Source organism: Biomphalaria glabrata, chromosome 16 (genome assembly GCF_947242115.1).
Source record: "Biomphalaria glabrata chromosome 16, xgBioGlab47.1, whole genome shotgun sequence".
Lineage (NCBI taxonomy): Eukaryota > Metazoa > Mollusca > Gastropoda > Planorbidae > Biomphalaria > Biomphalaria glabrata.
This window is the reverse complement of record NC_074726.1, coordinates 6175644-6192552: the sequence shown is the minus strand read 5'-3', so window position 1 is coordinate 6192552 and position 16909 is coordinate 6175644. Positions and strand designations below refer to the sequence as shown.

Genomic DNA, 16909 nt, shown 5'->3' with positions numbered 1-16909 from the left:
CCTTTGGCTGCATTCATAGATTTTAGTGTGAGTAATTTGCTTTTATTTATATTGAAGAGGTACTTTTTAGCTTCAAACTCCACTGGAGGGGAGTTTAATCTCAAAACCCCTTTGACTACACACAAAACATTTTGAGTGTATAATTTGCTTTGTTTTTATTATTAAAGAGGTATTTTTTACCTTCAAACCCCGCTTAAGTGGGGTTTAAACTAAAAACTAAGTCAAAACCCATTTAGCTACGCTCATAACATTTTGAGTGCGTAATTATCTTTTTTTATATTGAAGAGGGGGTTTATCGTAAATTTTGGAGGGGGTTTTAAAATCAAAATCTCCCTTAACTGTGCTCTTGGAATTAGGAGATTTTCGTTTGCATTTTTGTTTTGTTTTGTTTTATAGAAGAGGGGGGGGGGTTAACTGCAAAAACCTCAAGTAGGGGGTTTAAAACTCAAAACCCCTAGTAGGGGGTTTTAAACTCAAAACCCCTGGTAGGGGTTTTTAAACTCTAACCCCCCTTGTAGGGGGTTTTAAACTCAAAACCCCCTGGTAAGGGGTTTTAAACTCAAAACCCCATTGGTTGTGCTGGGGCAATTGATGGTTTAGTATTAAAATCTCACCTAAAATAAACAAAATCAAAGCAAAAAATCATTCACTAAATTCCGATCCCCCCCCCAAGGGGGGGTGGAATTTCATTTCGGGGGGGGTTTGAACCCCAAGAACCCCCCCCCCCTGGCTACGCCCATGAGTCTAGATATGTCTGAAGTTCAATTCCATGAGGACTATCGACTATTTATGTAGCTTTATACTTGAAGCTAATGCTATGTCTCCATGTCTAGAGTTTTACAAAGGTCATTCTGTTTGTCTGTTCGTCTGGTAAAAAGTGTGTACACCTTATTACTCCCACACCAAATCTCGAATCAAGCTGAAATTTTACCTGACAAAACAAGAATCAATTTAAAATAATAATTAGTTAATTAACTATTTGTAATTAAGTATTTTGTTTAGTAACTCGAACAAGTTAAAGACATTGTACTCGACTGGTGTAGTGGTATACGATGAATTAGCCCCCCCCCCCCCCCTTTTATACTTTGTAGATCTTAGCTTTAAAGTGTGAAGCTAACAATAGATAAAACTTATTATTTTAGAAGCGATTCGCTGGCATAGTGGTTAGTGTATTTGCTCGAGAAGGCTAAGGAAGCTTTAGGCCTCGAGTTCCAATTTAGGTAGTTTGCCTTTTTTTTTTATACATGCATTTAAAATCGATCACCCAGATACACCGTTCTTTCTCCTACCCCTTTCCAACTATTCCAGACAAGTCATAGGACGTATTGAGAAAGATAACAGCATGAAATATTGCAATTGCGATTTATGTAAGCTATGTTTTTTTAAAAAGTATGTTTTAAAAATGTTGTTTTTGTTACGTCTGAAGGTCTATTCCATGGGGCCTGTCGTCTATGTACGTAGTTTTATGCTTGAAGCTCTATTTCGTGAATTCTAAGGAGTTTAAAAATGTAATGTTTGAAGAGTTCTATTTTCTTTAGATGTATGCAGTGTTAAGAATCCACGAGGTCTAATTAATTCCAGCTTTTATATAGCGCTACTTTCATGTTTATAGCGATCTCATTTGTGGCCCAGTGTGGGGGAGGGGAAGGTATCTGGGAGAAAATTTTCCGTGCTGCCTTTAGGCGGTCAGTAAACACAACTCTGCTCTAGTCGGGTGTCGAACCCCGAGCCCTCTTCATAGGTAGCCAAGCCCAGCAAAGTTCAAGCGTACTTAGCCTCTCGACCACGCTTCCCGTATGTTGTACATACTGCCTGCAAATTTATTAGCCCTCGCTGATGCTTGTTTGAATTAGAAGAATTATATGTCTCCACAGGTGAAACGTTCAACACTAGGGCATGGCGGCAACGAAACTACTACGTACCCACTGACAAACGAAAAGCCAACCACTGTTGTCTTCTACAAACCTCGTCTTAGGTAAGTTAGCTCTCGATCACTCCTCATGGTGTGAAGCTGTGAATGCTGGAGTCACAATAAACGAAGCGAGGAGAGTGGCCAGCGTGAAAGAGCGCCGAACCAAAAAAAATACTCTGAGAAAAGAAGCAGACCAATCTACAACTGACCAAATCTACACATGCCACGTAATTAAGGTCACTCCGCCCCCAACCTTTTTGTGCGGTACAATTTAGAATGTGTCAAGTCAGTGTGTATGCATTTTGTCATCTTATTGGTAATTTTTTGGTTGACCAGTGTGTGCGTGTGTTTGTGGATGATAGTGCGGATTGCGCGCTGGACTGTCGTTTGGATTTATCGATGGTCCCGTGTTCAAAACCCTGCCCGCTTCTCCCCTCCCCCCGTCGTCCTGCGGGAGGTTTGGACTAGGAAGTAAACTATCTTCAGCTCTGAAGGAACATCGGAAACATGGAAAACAAACAAGCAAATGAATTTGCGCGTGTGTGTTTGGGGGGTGGGTTTGGGAGGCCATGTGGGGAGCAGGTTTCCGTGCTGACTTTTCAAAAGCAATTTAAAAAAAAAAGTTTCTCAAGTCGGAATTAGAACTTCCTATAAAAATTACCTACCTTTACCTTTACCTATACCTTAGTCTGTTAGATCGTTGGGGCACCATGCAAGATTTGTCGACCGTCTTTCTCCATTCCTCCCTGTCTTTTGCCTTGTTTAAAACCTCTTTCAATGGTAGGCCGTCCATTCTTTTATGTTGCCCTCCCATCGCTTTCTCTGTCTGCCTCTTTTTCTTTTTCCTGGTACTGTTCCCTGAAGGAAGGTCTTTGCGAGCCCCGTAGATCTTGTAATATGACCATAGATTTTTAAGCTTTTTAAGTTTTTTTTTTTTACAATAGTTAGCAGGTCATCATGGGGTCCGATGGCTGCAGTAACCCTGTCTCTGATCTCTTGGTTTGTGATGATGTCTTTGAATGTTTGTTAAAAAATGTTAAATGAACGACCCATTGCTTTAACTTATTGTGCTTACTGTCACGCGTCACCCGTGGCCGATTTAGTACATTTTTAAAGTATAAAGCAAAGTTAATAACAACGACTAATTGATGAGCTAATTGATTCAAAATGTTGTCATCGACGACGAACAATTGTGCAAAGTTTCAACTTGATCAAAGATTGGGAAAGTTGGAGAAATAACGAGAAAAAAATTTTGACCAGTGACTTGATTTAACTCTTTCTCTCCTAACTGACGATACCAACGTTGATTCCACCAGAATGTGGTGAATAATTACGGAGAGAAAGAGTTAAATTCGGTAAAAAGCCAGGTTCCTTGTGTTGTGGGTCCAAGTAACTCTCTTGTAAACGTATTCTATTCCAGATTTTTTCACCCCCGGACACACTCATTCACTGACATATTGCAAGGACAGTACCCGTTCCAGGTCACGTGCTACTCGGTCAATGCTCAAGGTATTCCACACGCAGCCATGACAGTTGTACCGGCGGAAGGATTGGGCAAGGTCTACCTCGTTCCGATAATACTGTGAGTACCTTTAAACTACTGATATTACAGATACGAACATGAAGCTGAGAAACTGGTCTCGGGTTACCGAATAAAGTTCCGACCGCTATATACAACCTCGATTAGATTATATGTAATAAAGAATCCTGATAAGCTCTTAAAGGTGGCTAATTCCGTAAGGTTGTCATTGCCGGAAGTGGTAATGGATAAAAGCTCTCAACTACCTATAAAATGCAACTAATGGCACGCGTCTCAAATAGCCTCTGACAACCAGTCCAACTCCTGGCCTTCACGTGTGGATCAGATGTTGAGTCCGGCGGAACTATTTTTACTAACAGGAGAAGAGAAAAGACGAGTAACTGGTGCCTAAACTAATCAGCTTTGGGAAGGAGGGGCTCAGTTAGCCATGGCTGGCTACACACCTAGTAGATGGAAAACTCTGAATTCAAACCTCTGCTGCCTTGCAGCTATACCCAAACATGGGAAAAGCTTCGGGAGTCAATCCTGAGGAAGAATCACTAGCGGGTGATCTTTAGGCAGCTTGCGGCAGGCACACAGGGCAACACCGTAGCAGAGCAATGAAACGAATTCCAAACTGTAATCTATAACTATTACAAAAAAATAACCAAAGATTTAGCAACTTATATTCATTTGTCCTGTGGATGAGGGGGGCGATACACAACTTAAAGAAAACATATTTAAGCTTGAAAAGGTTAAGAACATCTGCATAATTCTTGTAAGGGCCTTCCTACTATCATCCAGCAGTGAATATCACCCTGTATTATCTTTTTTTTATAGTTGGTTTATAGTTATTCTCTTTAAGTTTAGTGTTTTAGTTGGTTTGTATATTTTTCTCGTTTGTTTGTGTGTGTGTGTTTGTGTGTAAACCTGATTATTTCCCTTGTGTATCTCCCTCAGTTATCTCACCTCCTTCCAAATTTTCAATGGTGATGTTGAACTCATTTTAACTATTAGAGAAACGTACATCACACCAGATGGCTCTGAGAAAAATTATGTCTCCATTCGAGATCCCAATCTAGAACAATATTTTTTAAAAAGGTATGTAAAACGTGTTGGGGCTCCCAGCATTACTAGATCAATAGCTTTGAAATAGGTAACGTGTAAGCCTATGGCACTTTATCAGTGACTTTGAATTAAAAGTAAAGTTCCCCTTGTAGACCTTGTCGTGGGCAGATGGTGTAAAGGCCATCTGTTTCAGTGGCACGCGGATAACGAGGGTGTCAAGTGGCCAGCACAACGACCAACCGCCCTAACTTTTCCCTAACTAATGTCAGGTACCCATTCAAGATGGGTGGACTCATAGGCGCCCTAAGATCCCGAAATTCGAACCCGGGACCCTGGTTCGGAAGCCAAGCGCTTTACCGCCAAGCTTCCGCGTTACCTGATTAATACTTTTAGAGCGTAATATTTTTCTTTTAACCCTAAGAACGTTAGTAAATTACAAGATAGGACAGCGGTTCTCAACCTTTTAAGCTTGGCGACCCCCTTTAACTATCCCTCACTCTGCCGCGATCCCCCCCCCCCCACCATAACATACACAGCAATAGAAGAATACACTAAATACAATCCATATTTTCGATGGTCTTAGGCGACCCCTAACAAATCGTCAATCGACCCCTTGGGGGTCGCATCCCACAGGTTGAGAACCCCTGAGATAGGATAAGGCCTATATTGAATTTCATTAATAACGCCACTGCACCTAATCGACAGTTTTGAAACTCTGAGCGTTCAATACTGCAACAATAATGATAGAGACAAATTAAAAGGTAAGAGATACTTATACAAGTGAGAAACACATAACACAACCTAATTAACCCTTAAAATGCTGAGCTGTTTTAATTACTATTGTGTTGTTTAGAGGCTCAACTACCACACGCGTTTTAAGGGTTAAATACTTAGAAAGACACAAAGACATAGACACGACATGAATCAAAAATAAAACAAGGTTACAAAGACAGTTTGCGTGGAGAGTTGAGACACAAACTCAAAGTCGCCCCCCCCCCCCGAAGTGGTCCACCAAGGCAGGTAAAAAAAGCAGGTTTCAATATTTTCAGTAAGAACATCACAATGAATTTCTATCAAAGACAAATTACAGAGAAGAATAGAGAAAGAAGGTTGACGGATCTTGTGTGGTGCCCCAGCTGTCCACAAACCAAAGGCTAGATTATAGTGAATGTGAAGTTAGATGTGCACTGGCAGAACTAATGTCTTATAGGTCTATATAATTGCTCTAATTGTTTTTAAAGGGACAATCACATATTCCTCAAGAAAAAAACATTTCCGTAAAAAAATAATTCCTTTAGTTCAGTGTTCTTCGGGAACTGTGCCAAGGAAAAAAAGTGTGCTGTTTTCTTCAGTTGTTCAGCACTGCCGTACAGGGTGTTGGTTATGTTGGGCTGTAGTGGTAGTAGGGTCTGCCTAAGGTGGATTAGGAGGGGGGCATTCAAGGAGGATATGGTTTACGGCTTCGTAAGGGTGGGCGCAGTGTCCACAAAGCGGGAGTTGTGGGGAATTTATTATGTCCAGATGGTAATTTAACAGAGGTGTGTGTCCTGTTTTTAGTTGGAAAAATGTAGATTGTTCTTTGCGGGGGAGGAAGTTAATACTGTCCAGTTCGTTAGGCGTTGTCATTTCTTTGTACATGGCTCTGCCTGTGTTTCCTGATGCCCATTGGTTGAGCCACTTCTCTTAGTGATTGTTGACCAACCTTAACCTTAGGGTGAGGTAGTTAACAGGTCTATCTGGTTGTCAAATAGATGATCCTGCTTTTGATAGCTTATCCGCCTTTTCATTTCCCATGATGCCATTGTGTCCAGGGATCCACTGTAGTGTGATATTGATATTTTATTTTGATATCATCTGATGGATTATCACAATTAGTGTTGTCAAATTTCTTGGGCTGTTTGAGGTGCAGCTGTTAAGTGCTTGCAGAGTGGATTGGGAGTCTATAAAGTCTTTAATATACAATGTTTATTTCATTCCTTCATTTAAATTTGTTTTGTAGTGTCCTTAAATAATTGTTAACGCTATTTAACTATCACGCGTTTTCCGAACAAGTTCGTACTTTTAACAATGATTTATTGTACCTAACAAAACATGGACCAATTAAAGAAAAACAACAACAATTATTCAATTAATTATTGATAATCAATTGTTTTGCTTGATATCGAATATGGAAAATAACTTCAGCGTTATTGATTATTGCGATACTAAGGGCGGAGTTCTTCCCCTTTAGATAAACTTTTTTTGTGTGTGTTTGTAACAGGTTAAGCAAGTAAAATAAAAAAAAGATTACATTAAAAAACTTGATTTTTTTTTTAAGGGAGATTACATTAACTATTTTAAATCCAAATTATATTCGTAAGAGCCCCGATTCATTCATTCATATCACTATTTATACCCCTTGCCGTGGACGAACAATTAGAAAATGATTATTTTTCTTGTGCCTGGGACAACTGACAAACTTTTACACTCAAACCGCAGCGATGAAATTGACCAAAAATGCGATACTTTATTCGGAATCTAGACCGAGTATGGGTTTTAAAGCGACATATCAAAAAGTATATAAGATTAAAGTCTGTAAAGTCTCTTCTTGAAATTGAGCTTGCTTTTGGAAACATTGTATAAAGTTTTTAAAAACATTTTTGTGGTCATATGAAGCCAGTGGTGAGGAGGATAGCTCATCGAATTTACGGGTAAAAAGCAGATTGTTGGGAGGGGGAGCGTAATAAGGCGGCCGCGAAGTTAAAAATGTTCCCTTTTTAATTTTTTTTTTTATTTATCATTTATAAATTATTACAAGGGAAGTAATCGCTCTTACAGAAAGTCACCAACTTTATAAAGGAGGAGTTGTCCTTAAAAGAACTCTTGTGTTTATTGTTTGTTATGTCTTCCAGCCTATACAATAAAAGGAGAACACGCATTTGGAGTTGTTACTGGAACTTGCTTACAAGAATCTGACCATCCAAATGCCACCCGGTGCCAGCCAGACTCTGCCCTTGGTAATTAAACTTGAGAATTTGTTTTTTTTATTAGATCTAGGTCACGAAATTTGTAAAGAATCTATTACACCTATTATTTATGTTGTAATTGTATTTATTTAGTTAATATACCTAGATCTATCTATCTATCTATCTATCTATCTATCTATCTATCTATCTATCTATCTATCTATCTATCTATCTATCTATCTATCTATCTATCTATCTATCTCTCTCTCTCTCTCTCTCTCTCTCTCTCTCTCTCTCTCTCTCTCTCTCTATATATATATATATATATATATATATATATATCTGTCTGTCTGTCTGTCTGTCTGTTTGTCTGTCTACCTACCTACCTACCTACCTACCTATCTATCTATCTATCTATCTATCTATCTATCTATCTATCTATCTATCTATCTATCTATCTATCTATCTATCTATCTGTCTGTCTGTCCGTCTGTCTACCTACCTACCTACCTACCTACCTACCTACCTACCTACCTACCTACCTATCTATCTATCTATCTATATATATATTATATATATATATATCGCATGGGCGTAGCCAGGGGGGGGGGTTTGGGGTTCAAACCCCCCCCGAAATGAAATCCCCCCCCCTCGGGGGGGTGGGGGGTGGGAGACGGACTTTAGTGACTGATTTTTTGCTTTGATTTTCTTTATTTTAGGTGAGATTTTAATACTAAACCATCACTTGCTCCAGCGGAGCCAAAGGGGTTTTGAGTTTAAAACCCCTACCATGGGGTTTTGAGTTTGAAACCCCCTACCACGGGGGGGGGGAACGCACTTTAGTGACATGTTTTTTTGCTTTGATTTTGTTAATTTTAGGTGAGATTTTAATACTAAACCATCACTTGCCCCAGCACAGCTAAAGGGGTTTTGAGTTTAAAACCCCTACCAGGGGGTTTTGAGTTTAAAACCCCTAACATGGGGGTTTTGAGTTTAAAGCCCCCTACCAGGGGTTTTTGTAGTTAAATCCCCCTCTTCTATAAAACAAAACACACAAAAAATGCAAACGATAATCCCCAAATTCCAAGTGCACAGTTAAGGAAGTTTTTGATTTAAAAAACCCCTCCAAAATTTACGATAGACCCCCTCTTCAATATGAAAAAAAAGCAAATTATGCACTCAAAATATTATGAGCGTAGCTAAATGGGTTTTGACTCAGTTTTAAGTTTAAACTCCCCTCCAGTGGAGTTTGAAGCAAAAAATACATCTTCAATACAAAAAAAAAAGCAAATTACACACTCTTAAATCTAAGAGCGTAGCCATATTGGTTTTGAGTTTAAACCCCCCCCAGCGGGGTTTGAAGTTAAAAAATACATCTTCAATGTAAAAAAAAAAAAAGCAATTACCCACTAAAATGCTATGAGCGTTGCTAAAAGGGGTTTTGAGTTTATATCCCCCTTCACAAGGGTTTGATGCTAAAAAATAGCTCTTCAATAAAAAAAAAACCGCAAATTACACACTAAAATTATTTGAGCGTAGCCAAGCGAATAGGGGGTTTTGAGTTTAAACTCCTTTCCTCCAGATGGTTTTAAGTTTTAAAATCCCCCTACAGATCGTTTTGAGGTGGAAAACCTCTGTCTTCAATATTACTCTAAAGCAAACTACAGTTACCAAATTCTATGATCGTAGCTAAATGGGGTTTTGAATTTAAAAAACAACAACAAAGTCCTGAGATTTTTAGTTTAAAACCTCTAACAGATGATTTTGACGATAAAACTTCTCTTTTCGATATAAAATCTAAAGCAAACTACAGTCACTTAATTCCAAGAGCGTATTCAAGAGAGGTTACACATTTTTACCAGTGGCTGGGCTCCATTAATAATGTGCAGTGAATAGTCATCTGCCGAAATTGAAAAACACTAAATGTGGCTCAACAAAGATGACTAAGAGAGGTTTTAGGAGTTAGTTATTGAGATCGGGTCTAAATCAAGGAAATCCTATGACGAACTGGAGTCGAACCCTTAGTAAAATTGTGACAGAGCGTTGCATGAGGTTTGCGGGACATGTTCTCCGACTAAATAAATTACGCATAATAAGAGTTGCGATGACATCCTAGTACAACTTGGCGCCACTCATTCATGGAGGTCCTCGGAGTAGGTGGGAAGAGGCTTCAGAAATTACCAGTGACAGAATTTTTGTGGAAACAGCTTGACGGCTATTGCGCCGAACAGCGCTGCAGGGTCTTAGTCAGTAAAAATAGCACATTAGGTTTTTGAAATAAGACTTTTTAATAGCAGGAAAATGCACTGTATACCTCAGAATATGCATTTTGTTGGCATTCTATGCCAGAAATAGTGCTTGGCGGCGGGGCTCCGCCCCGCGCTAGGGTGAGCTCCTAGAGCTCCCCCAGACCCCCTTGCTGGCAATGGCGGGGAGTCAACAATTTTTTCACTAACTAACTACAGGAAGAACCTATTCTAGGGCACAATAAACGTGTTCCAAAAGAATGAAGGGTCAGAATTTAATAAAGATTATGAACACACACACACACATACATATATACAAATATTTTTTTTTCGCGAGGGGGGGGGGGGGGGGCGGGGGGGGGGGAGAAAAATTTCCCCCCCTAAACCCCCCCCGAAAAAAAATCCTGGCTACGCCCATGATATATCGTACGGTGCACTATAATATAATGATTATAATGAGGGACTGTTATATTTTTTTTATTTTCAGATATGCTGCTGCCCTTGACGGAATATTTTACATTTTTTATTGTCGCTATACCTCGAAATTTTTCTGCCAACATTTCTGTTTCGTTTACCGGCATCACAGAAATCTTCGTCAATAACGATCGTATCGGAGTGTCCCACAAGCAGGAAGCGTCTAGAAATGTTAGAAAAATGCTACAACAATTTTATGTTCATAATTTCTTATAGCGATTAATTTCACCTATTTGAGGGCTTAACAAAATGTAAGCATACTAATATGTTTAAGACACTGTCTTCGATTCCGAAGATTAAGTATGAGCGCAGTATTTTCACGTGACCACTGAGACTCAGTTGCGACCAACTTATTTTTGCCACATCTGATGCAGACAAGGCCATTGTCCGCATGGAGTCTTTTCACTAACTGCGTTTGTCTTCGGCCGGAGCTTTTCTTTGGGTCCGAAATATAACCTGCCGCGACGACCGTGAGGGTTCTCCATTTGTCTCTTTCAGAAGCTATTTTCTGTCAGCCTTTTCGCGATGCCACTGAGGCATCTTTCTACCGCTTCCAATAGTGGGGGCACCTCTATTACGCTGACCTCTTTACTGTTTGCCTAAAAAGGTCTCATTTGGCATGCATCATCCCCCCTTCCCCATGCGGAATAGCTCTGCTACCACGCACTGCCATGGAATAGCAAGTAGTGCCTCCACTACACTGTCCACGCTGTTGTCCAGCAGAACATTGGCTTATGTATTCCCGTTAAGGAAGGGCCAAGCACCTTTGGTGTAAGTGTCGAAAAAAGCCTTAGATATAGAAAGGTATAGTGTAGCTCAAATCTTGAGAGAAAATACTGTAATAAATTAAGGGAGGCGACTTAACGAAGCACATATAGATGTTTATTTACAGGGCATCAGAAATACATGTATAACAACATCTGTCATGATCACAACATCTTTATCAGCTCTGACTTGGGCGGAAATCCTTCTATCTTTCTTAAGGCAAACATCCTTCCTATTCTGGTTTCTAGAAGTGCGCACCTCTGCACTAGCCTTGATGGCGGTGCGCATGGCAGAGTTATAACATTGCCCCCTTCTTAGAGCTTTTCTTTCCAAAAAGAAACAGTGCAGTAGAGCTTTGACAGTTCAGGTGGAGGTCGATCGGTGGGAACCAGAGACGTTAGGGTGTCTGTTGCCCACGAAGCCATCTGCAGTTTTCCGCGGCCGTCGCTTTCTCTTCTTCCAGTTGGCCAGTCTACGCTTGAGACAACATCGTGGTCGCTGCTTCGACCTCATGACGATAGTCGCTGATGGCAGCCAGCTGACACAGGGAGAGTTGGTGGAGGTCAGAGTTTCCAGCCACTTAACACAAATGGAGGTTGTAGCGATCACTGTAGATTCCAGGGTTGATGTTCTAAGACACTGAGTCAGCGGACCTTTTCCATGGATGTCTCGTGACACAGTTGTAGGCCCACAGGTAGCCATGGTTTCAAGCACATAGTCTTTCTCAGCCTCATCTGTGAGGTATGCCCATGGAGCACCCTTGTAATGTTCATCCACCACTTCATCAGGTTTCGCTGGAATTAATTCACCACCGTTCAAGTCACTCTCACTGATGTGGGCAGAAGTACATTTTTTCTGTTAAGTTCAGATCTTCTAGCTGAGTTTCTAGGCATGGGCACTGTCCCCGCAGGGCGCGCATATACAGTTTTTGTCAATCGCCTGGATGCAGTTGCCAAGCATCGAGCTCTCTCTTATGCCACAGGCAAAGTCAAATTTCTGTCTCTGCCATTGTTGGTGCCCGTATTCACAATTTCACCCGACGACATCCAAGGCAACGAATCAGAAACGGTCTTTAGACTTTTGTGTTTTGAGTTCTCGTCAAATGTGTGGCAGATAAACAGAGGTCTTTAAGGTCCACAGCAGCAAGCTTGGACGCAGACCTAACGTTGTTTTGATCTGTCCGGCTCAGCGAGGTACTCGTTGCAGATACATTAGGAACAAAAGCTTCAGGCACATAGCAGACTTCTCTAGTTTCTTCATTTGTTTCTTTCGTTTCGATTCCAAATATCCCGTTGAGTTCGTCGCAGCAATCGTTGTCTTAAAAGTCAGGCCCTCAAGACATGCCCACAACAAGCCACAGACGGCGCTCCAATTCTCAGCGTCTCCGTCACCACTGTTTGTACAGCCACTGTCCTGACCATGCAACTTCTTCACCAACGAGTCTTCAGGCAACTGCTTCTTCACCAAGTCTATTACTTCTTTCGCTTGAGACACCATTTTATCTACCTTGTTCCTCACACTGTCAATTTGTTCACATATTGCATCAATACCTTCCTGTATCTTGCCAATGAGCTCATAAATCTCCGGCTCAATTTCAAATAGGTAGGTCTCCGGATGTTCGTCTTCATCGATCCGAATATCCGAGAAATGATTTTGCATTATTTCTAAACTTTGAAAACTAAAGATCATTACTTTTCTAAGACAAAATAGATTGATTGGGGCGACCCCCCCTAGAGCATGAAAAAAGAGTTTACGTACATAACAATCTATATATAGATATGACTGTGAATCGATCAGTCGCGGATAAGAATTTATTTCCGGTTTCCAGTCTAGATATAATATATAAGTCTATGGTCCTGAATTATCTAGTCGTCATCACAGTATTAACGAGGACAACAGTTTACTCAACTTAAGTCCAAAAACATTTAGAGCTGTGTGGACTCTATACCTCACCGTGATTTGAACTCGAGACGCATCAGTTCACTTGGCCACAATCCAATATGAGACTTGAAATATGTTAAAACATTATGGTTTAGTAAGAGGTGCCACCAATCAGCGCTTGATTTACTTATAAGGAAGATAGCACTTCAGACAGTGGAAAACAAATTATATGAAGGAGTGCAACCACCATCAGATATTGTTGTCTTTACAGACTCCCAATCTACTCTGCAAGCACTTAACAGCAGCACCTCAAACAGCCCAAGAGAGTTGACAACACTCATTGTGATAATCCACCAGATGATATCAAAATTAAATATCAATATTACACTACAGTGGATCCCTGGACACATTGGCATCATGGGAAATGAAAAGGCAGATAAGCTATCAAAGGCAGGTACATCTATGGAACAACCAGATAGACCTGTTAACTACCTCACCCTAAGGTCAATGTTAGTCAACAATCACAAAGAGGAGTGTCTCAACCAATGGGCATCAGGAAACACAGGCAGAGCCATGTACAGAGAAATGACTACGCCTAACAAACTGGACAGTATTAACTTCCTGCCCCGCAAAGAACAATCTACAATCTTCCAACTAAGAACAGGACACACACCACTATTAAATTACCACCTGAACAAAATAAACTCCACACAACTACCCCTTTGCAGACATTGCGCCCACCCCTTTGAAACCGTAAACCATATCCTCTTTGAATGCCCCTCCCTAATCCACCTTAGGCAGACCCTTCTTCCACTACAGCCCAACATAACCAACACCCTGTACGGCAGTGCTGAACAACTGAAGAAAACAGCACACTTTTTTTCCTTGGCACAGTCTGCAAAAGAGCTCACAGCTCAGCAGCAATAAAGCTGGCTAGAAGAAGAAGAAGAAGAAGAATAAGGAAGATAAACTATAGCTTGGGGACAGCACCTTTTGGAGTCCCCCCCCTCCCCTCATTGCCTTATGTGGATAACCATGGGTCGCTGATCTCAAATCTCTCAGACCTTATCAAGTCTAAATCCGGCCCTGCTACCAACTACGCCTTGGATTATCTAAATAGTTGTTTAGCCACATGTGCAAAATATACCTCGTTTTAAAAGCGCAGCTTGTTTAAAAAAATAATTGACTAGATCTATTTGATTTTTTTTTGTCATTATGTATATTTCACTTTTTGTTTATCTACAGCTCGGCGAATATAAGGGATTGCATGTGATAATACTTTCCAAGCCAGCCTACTTGGCTGTTGAACTTTATGGCCCGTGTCCATTTGATAAAAGCAGAATATGGAGAGTAATGACCTTCTCGGTACTGCCACGATCGGTTTATATAGATTCGTATATTTGGGCGTACGTATCTTTTATACTTCTGCATGTTTAATCAAACGTGTTCAATCAAGCAGTCTATCTATCTAACTATTCTATCTATCTATCTATCTATCTATCTATCTATCTATCTATCTATCTATCTATCTATCTATCTATCTATCTATCTATCTATCTATCTATCTATCTATCTATCTATCTATCTATCTATCTATCTATCTATCTCATACAGCTATTGAAAAGCATGAGTACTCTTCTTCTTTTAAACGTGGTTTTTATATATGTGCTTAAGAGAGGGGGGGAGAGAGAAAGAGAATATAAGAAATAGAGAGAAGAGAGAGAGAGAGAAATAAGGTCACCCTTAGGTATAGGACAGACAACCTGCTACACTACATTCGAGACGAACATTAAGACCTACCTGTTCAAAACTTTTTTTAGATCTCAGTTTGTTATTTTAGCTCTCGTGTTTATGTTTGTAATGTTATCACAGCGCCTTCAGCCTACAGTTTTTTGTTTGTCAACAGCGCTTTAAAAATAAATTTATTATTATTATTATTATTTTTATCATTATTATTTATATTATTATTATGCAAAATAGGCAGCCACATAGATCAAATCTCGCGTTCGATTTTTTATTATTATTATTATTTTTTAAAATTATTTATTATTATTATTATTTTTTTTTATTTTTTATTTATTTATTTATTTTTTTTATTATTATTTTACTTATCATTTTATTATATGAGAAGAAATAGCGAAACATGTGGCCAATGTTATTGTTACAGTCACTAGGTTTTTAAAAAAATTGCGTATTTTATTTTTTCACTGGTGATGTGTCCATTCCATTTCGCATAGAAAACTCAAATTAACTAAGACCGGTACTAAAAGAAAGAAAAAGAGAGAAAGAAAAAGAAAGAAAGTATAAGAAAGAGAGAGAGACTGAGAGGGAAAAAAGAGAGAATATGCAGATAGATGGCTGCTTGGTCATGTGATCCACGCTCTTGAGTACCGATCGGTGGTATCAATGGTCCCGTGTTCTAACCCTACCCGCTGCCATCACCTGTCGTCCTGCGGGAGGTTTGTGCTAGGACGTAATTATCTTCAAATCTGAAGGAACATCCAAAACATGTAAAAACATTTGAATTAGAGAGAGAGAGAAAGAGAGAAAGAAAGAGTGAGGGAAAGAAAAATAAAGGCTAATATAGAGAAATACTAGGGAACGAAAGAAAAAGAGCAAGACTTTAGGTTTATCGACATCTATCTATCTATCTATCTATCTCTATCTATCTATCTATCTATCTATCTATCTATCTATCTATCTATCTATCTATCTATCTATCTATCTATCTATCTATCTATCTATCTATCTATCTATCTATCTATCTATCAAATGACATTACTCTTTACTAACGTCCCAGGACTGCGTTTCATAAAAGCCATGAGCAGTACATTCTGGTTGTATACAAAGTTCCACATCAGTTTAATATACTATTAGATGGATTCAGCATATACAGGTAACACAAATAGATCTTTTTCCAGATAATAAGTGCAGTTAGAAATATATACTTTTAATAGTATTATTGTTTTGTCAGAGAGATTACATACATGTTTAACTCTTTCTCTCCATAATTATTTACCACATTCTGGTGAAATCAATGCTGGTATCGTCAATTAGGAGAGAAAGAGTTAAGATTCATTTGTCTTTGAACTGAGCTATTTGACAATGGACTTATTTCTTTTGGACCATAATTTTAACACTTGTTCTCTACATCACTATATTTTGAAACCACACTAGACCAACAAACTGGTAGAATCACACTAGACCAGTGATGACCAAACGACGGCCTGCGGTCCACATTCGGGTTGTGACAATCCGGTGCAATACGGCCCACAATGCTTAATGAAACTGCTTTCTGGGATTCTCACATTTTTAAGCGTTTTCTTTTTTGTCCATAAGTTTTTAGTAGATACGACATCAAGCGTCTTCCAAAATATATTCTACCTCGAGTGTGATAGTCGACTCGTACGTTCATAAAAAGGCCATGACGGAATCGGAGCGATGTCAACCCCCCCCCCCCCCTTTTTTTTTTTTAAACTGAGGAGGATTTCTCTCAGCGGACAGGCATTGACCAGGAGCTCTTCACTGCTGCTTGAAGGTTCCCCAACGTATGAGACCAATACTGGATTGTTGTTTGGCCTCATTCAGTCGTAGAATAACTATAGTTAACACATATCTCGGACCCGCAAAATAACGTTCCCTCGTGGAACGATGCTTGCGCTCCACCATGGACATACGGTGGCAGGACCGCACTACAAACAGCGATGTCCTTGCGAACGCCGGTATGGACAGTATAGAGGGACTTCGTATGGTCCGACATTTGCGCTGGGCAGGGCACGTATCACGTATGGGAGACGAACGTATACCAAAGGCAGTCTTCTTTGGTGAGCTAAAAGGTGGTCGACGTAACAGAGGGACCCCACGGAAACGCTTCAAAGACCAGCTTAGGCGTCAACTTTCCTTGGCTAACATAGAAGAGAGCACCAGGTTGCAAGCGGCCTCAGAACGAGACAGCTGGAAGTCACTCTCGAAGGCCGCGGGATACACATTTGAGACCAAAAGAAAATCTGCTGCCGAGGACAAACGCAGACGACGAAAAGAAAATCTAAATCGACCACCTGCGGACAATGGTTATGCTTGCCATGGATGTGGCAAAATA

At 40.0% G+C, this 16909-nt stretch overlaps 1 protein-coding gene across 2 annotated transcripts in view; it reads left to right on the top strand.

The window, feature by feature from the left end:
- LOC106073009 (uncharacterized) overlaps positions 1-16909 on the top strand; it is a 60694-nt gene that overhangs the window by 7923 nt on the left and 35862 nt on the right. For both annotated transcript variants that reach the window (XM_056014815.1, XM_056014816.1), the window contains exons 4-11: positions 1875-1975; positions 3333-3494; positions 4392-4532; positions 5205-5260; positions 7391-7495; positions 10178-10335; positions 14056-14216; positions 15611-15706. In XM_056014815.1, the coding sequence (XP_055870790.1) occupies positions 1875-1975; positions 3333-3494; positions 4392-4532; positions 5205-5260; positions 7391-7495; positions 10178-10335; positions 14056-14216; positions 15611-15706 (980 nt within the window). The remainder of the gene's footprint in view (positions 1-1874; positions 1976-3332; positions 3495-4391; positions 4533-5204; positions 5261-7390; positions 7496-10177; positions 10336-14055; positions 14217-15610; positions 15707-16909) is intronic.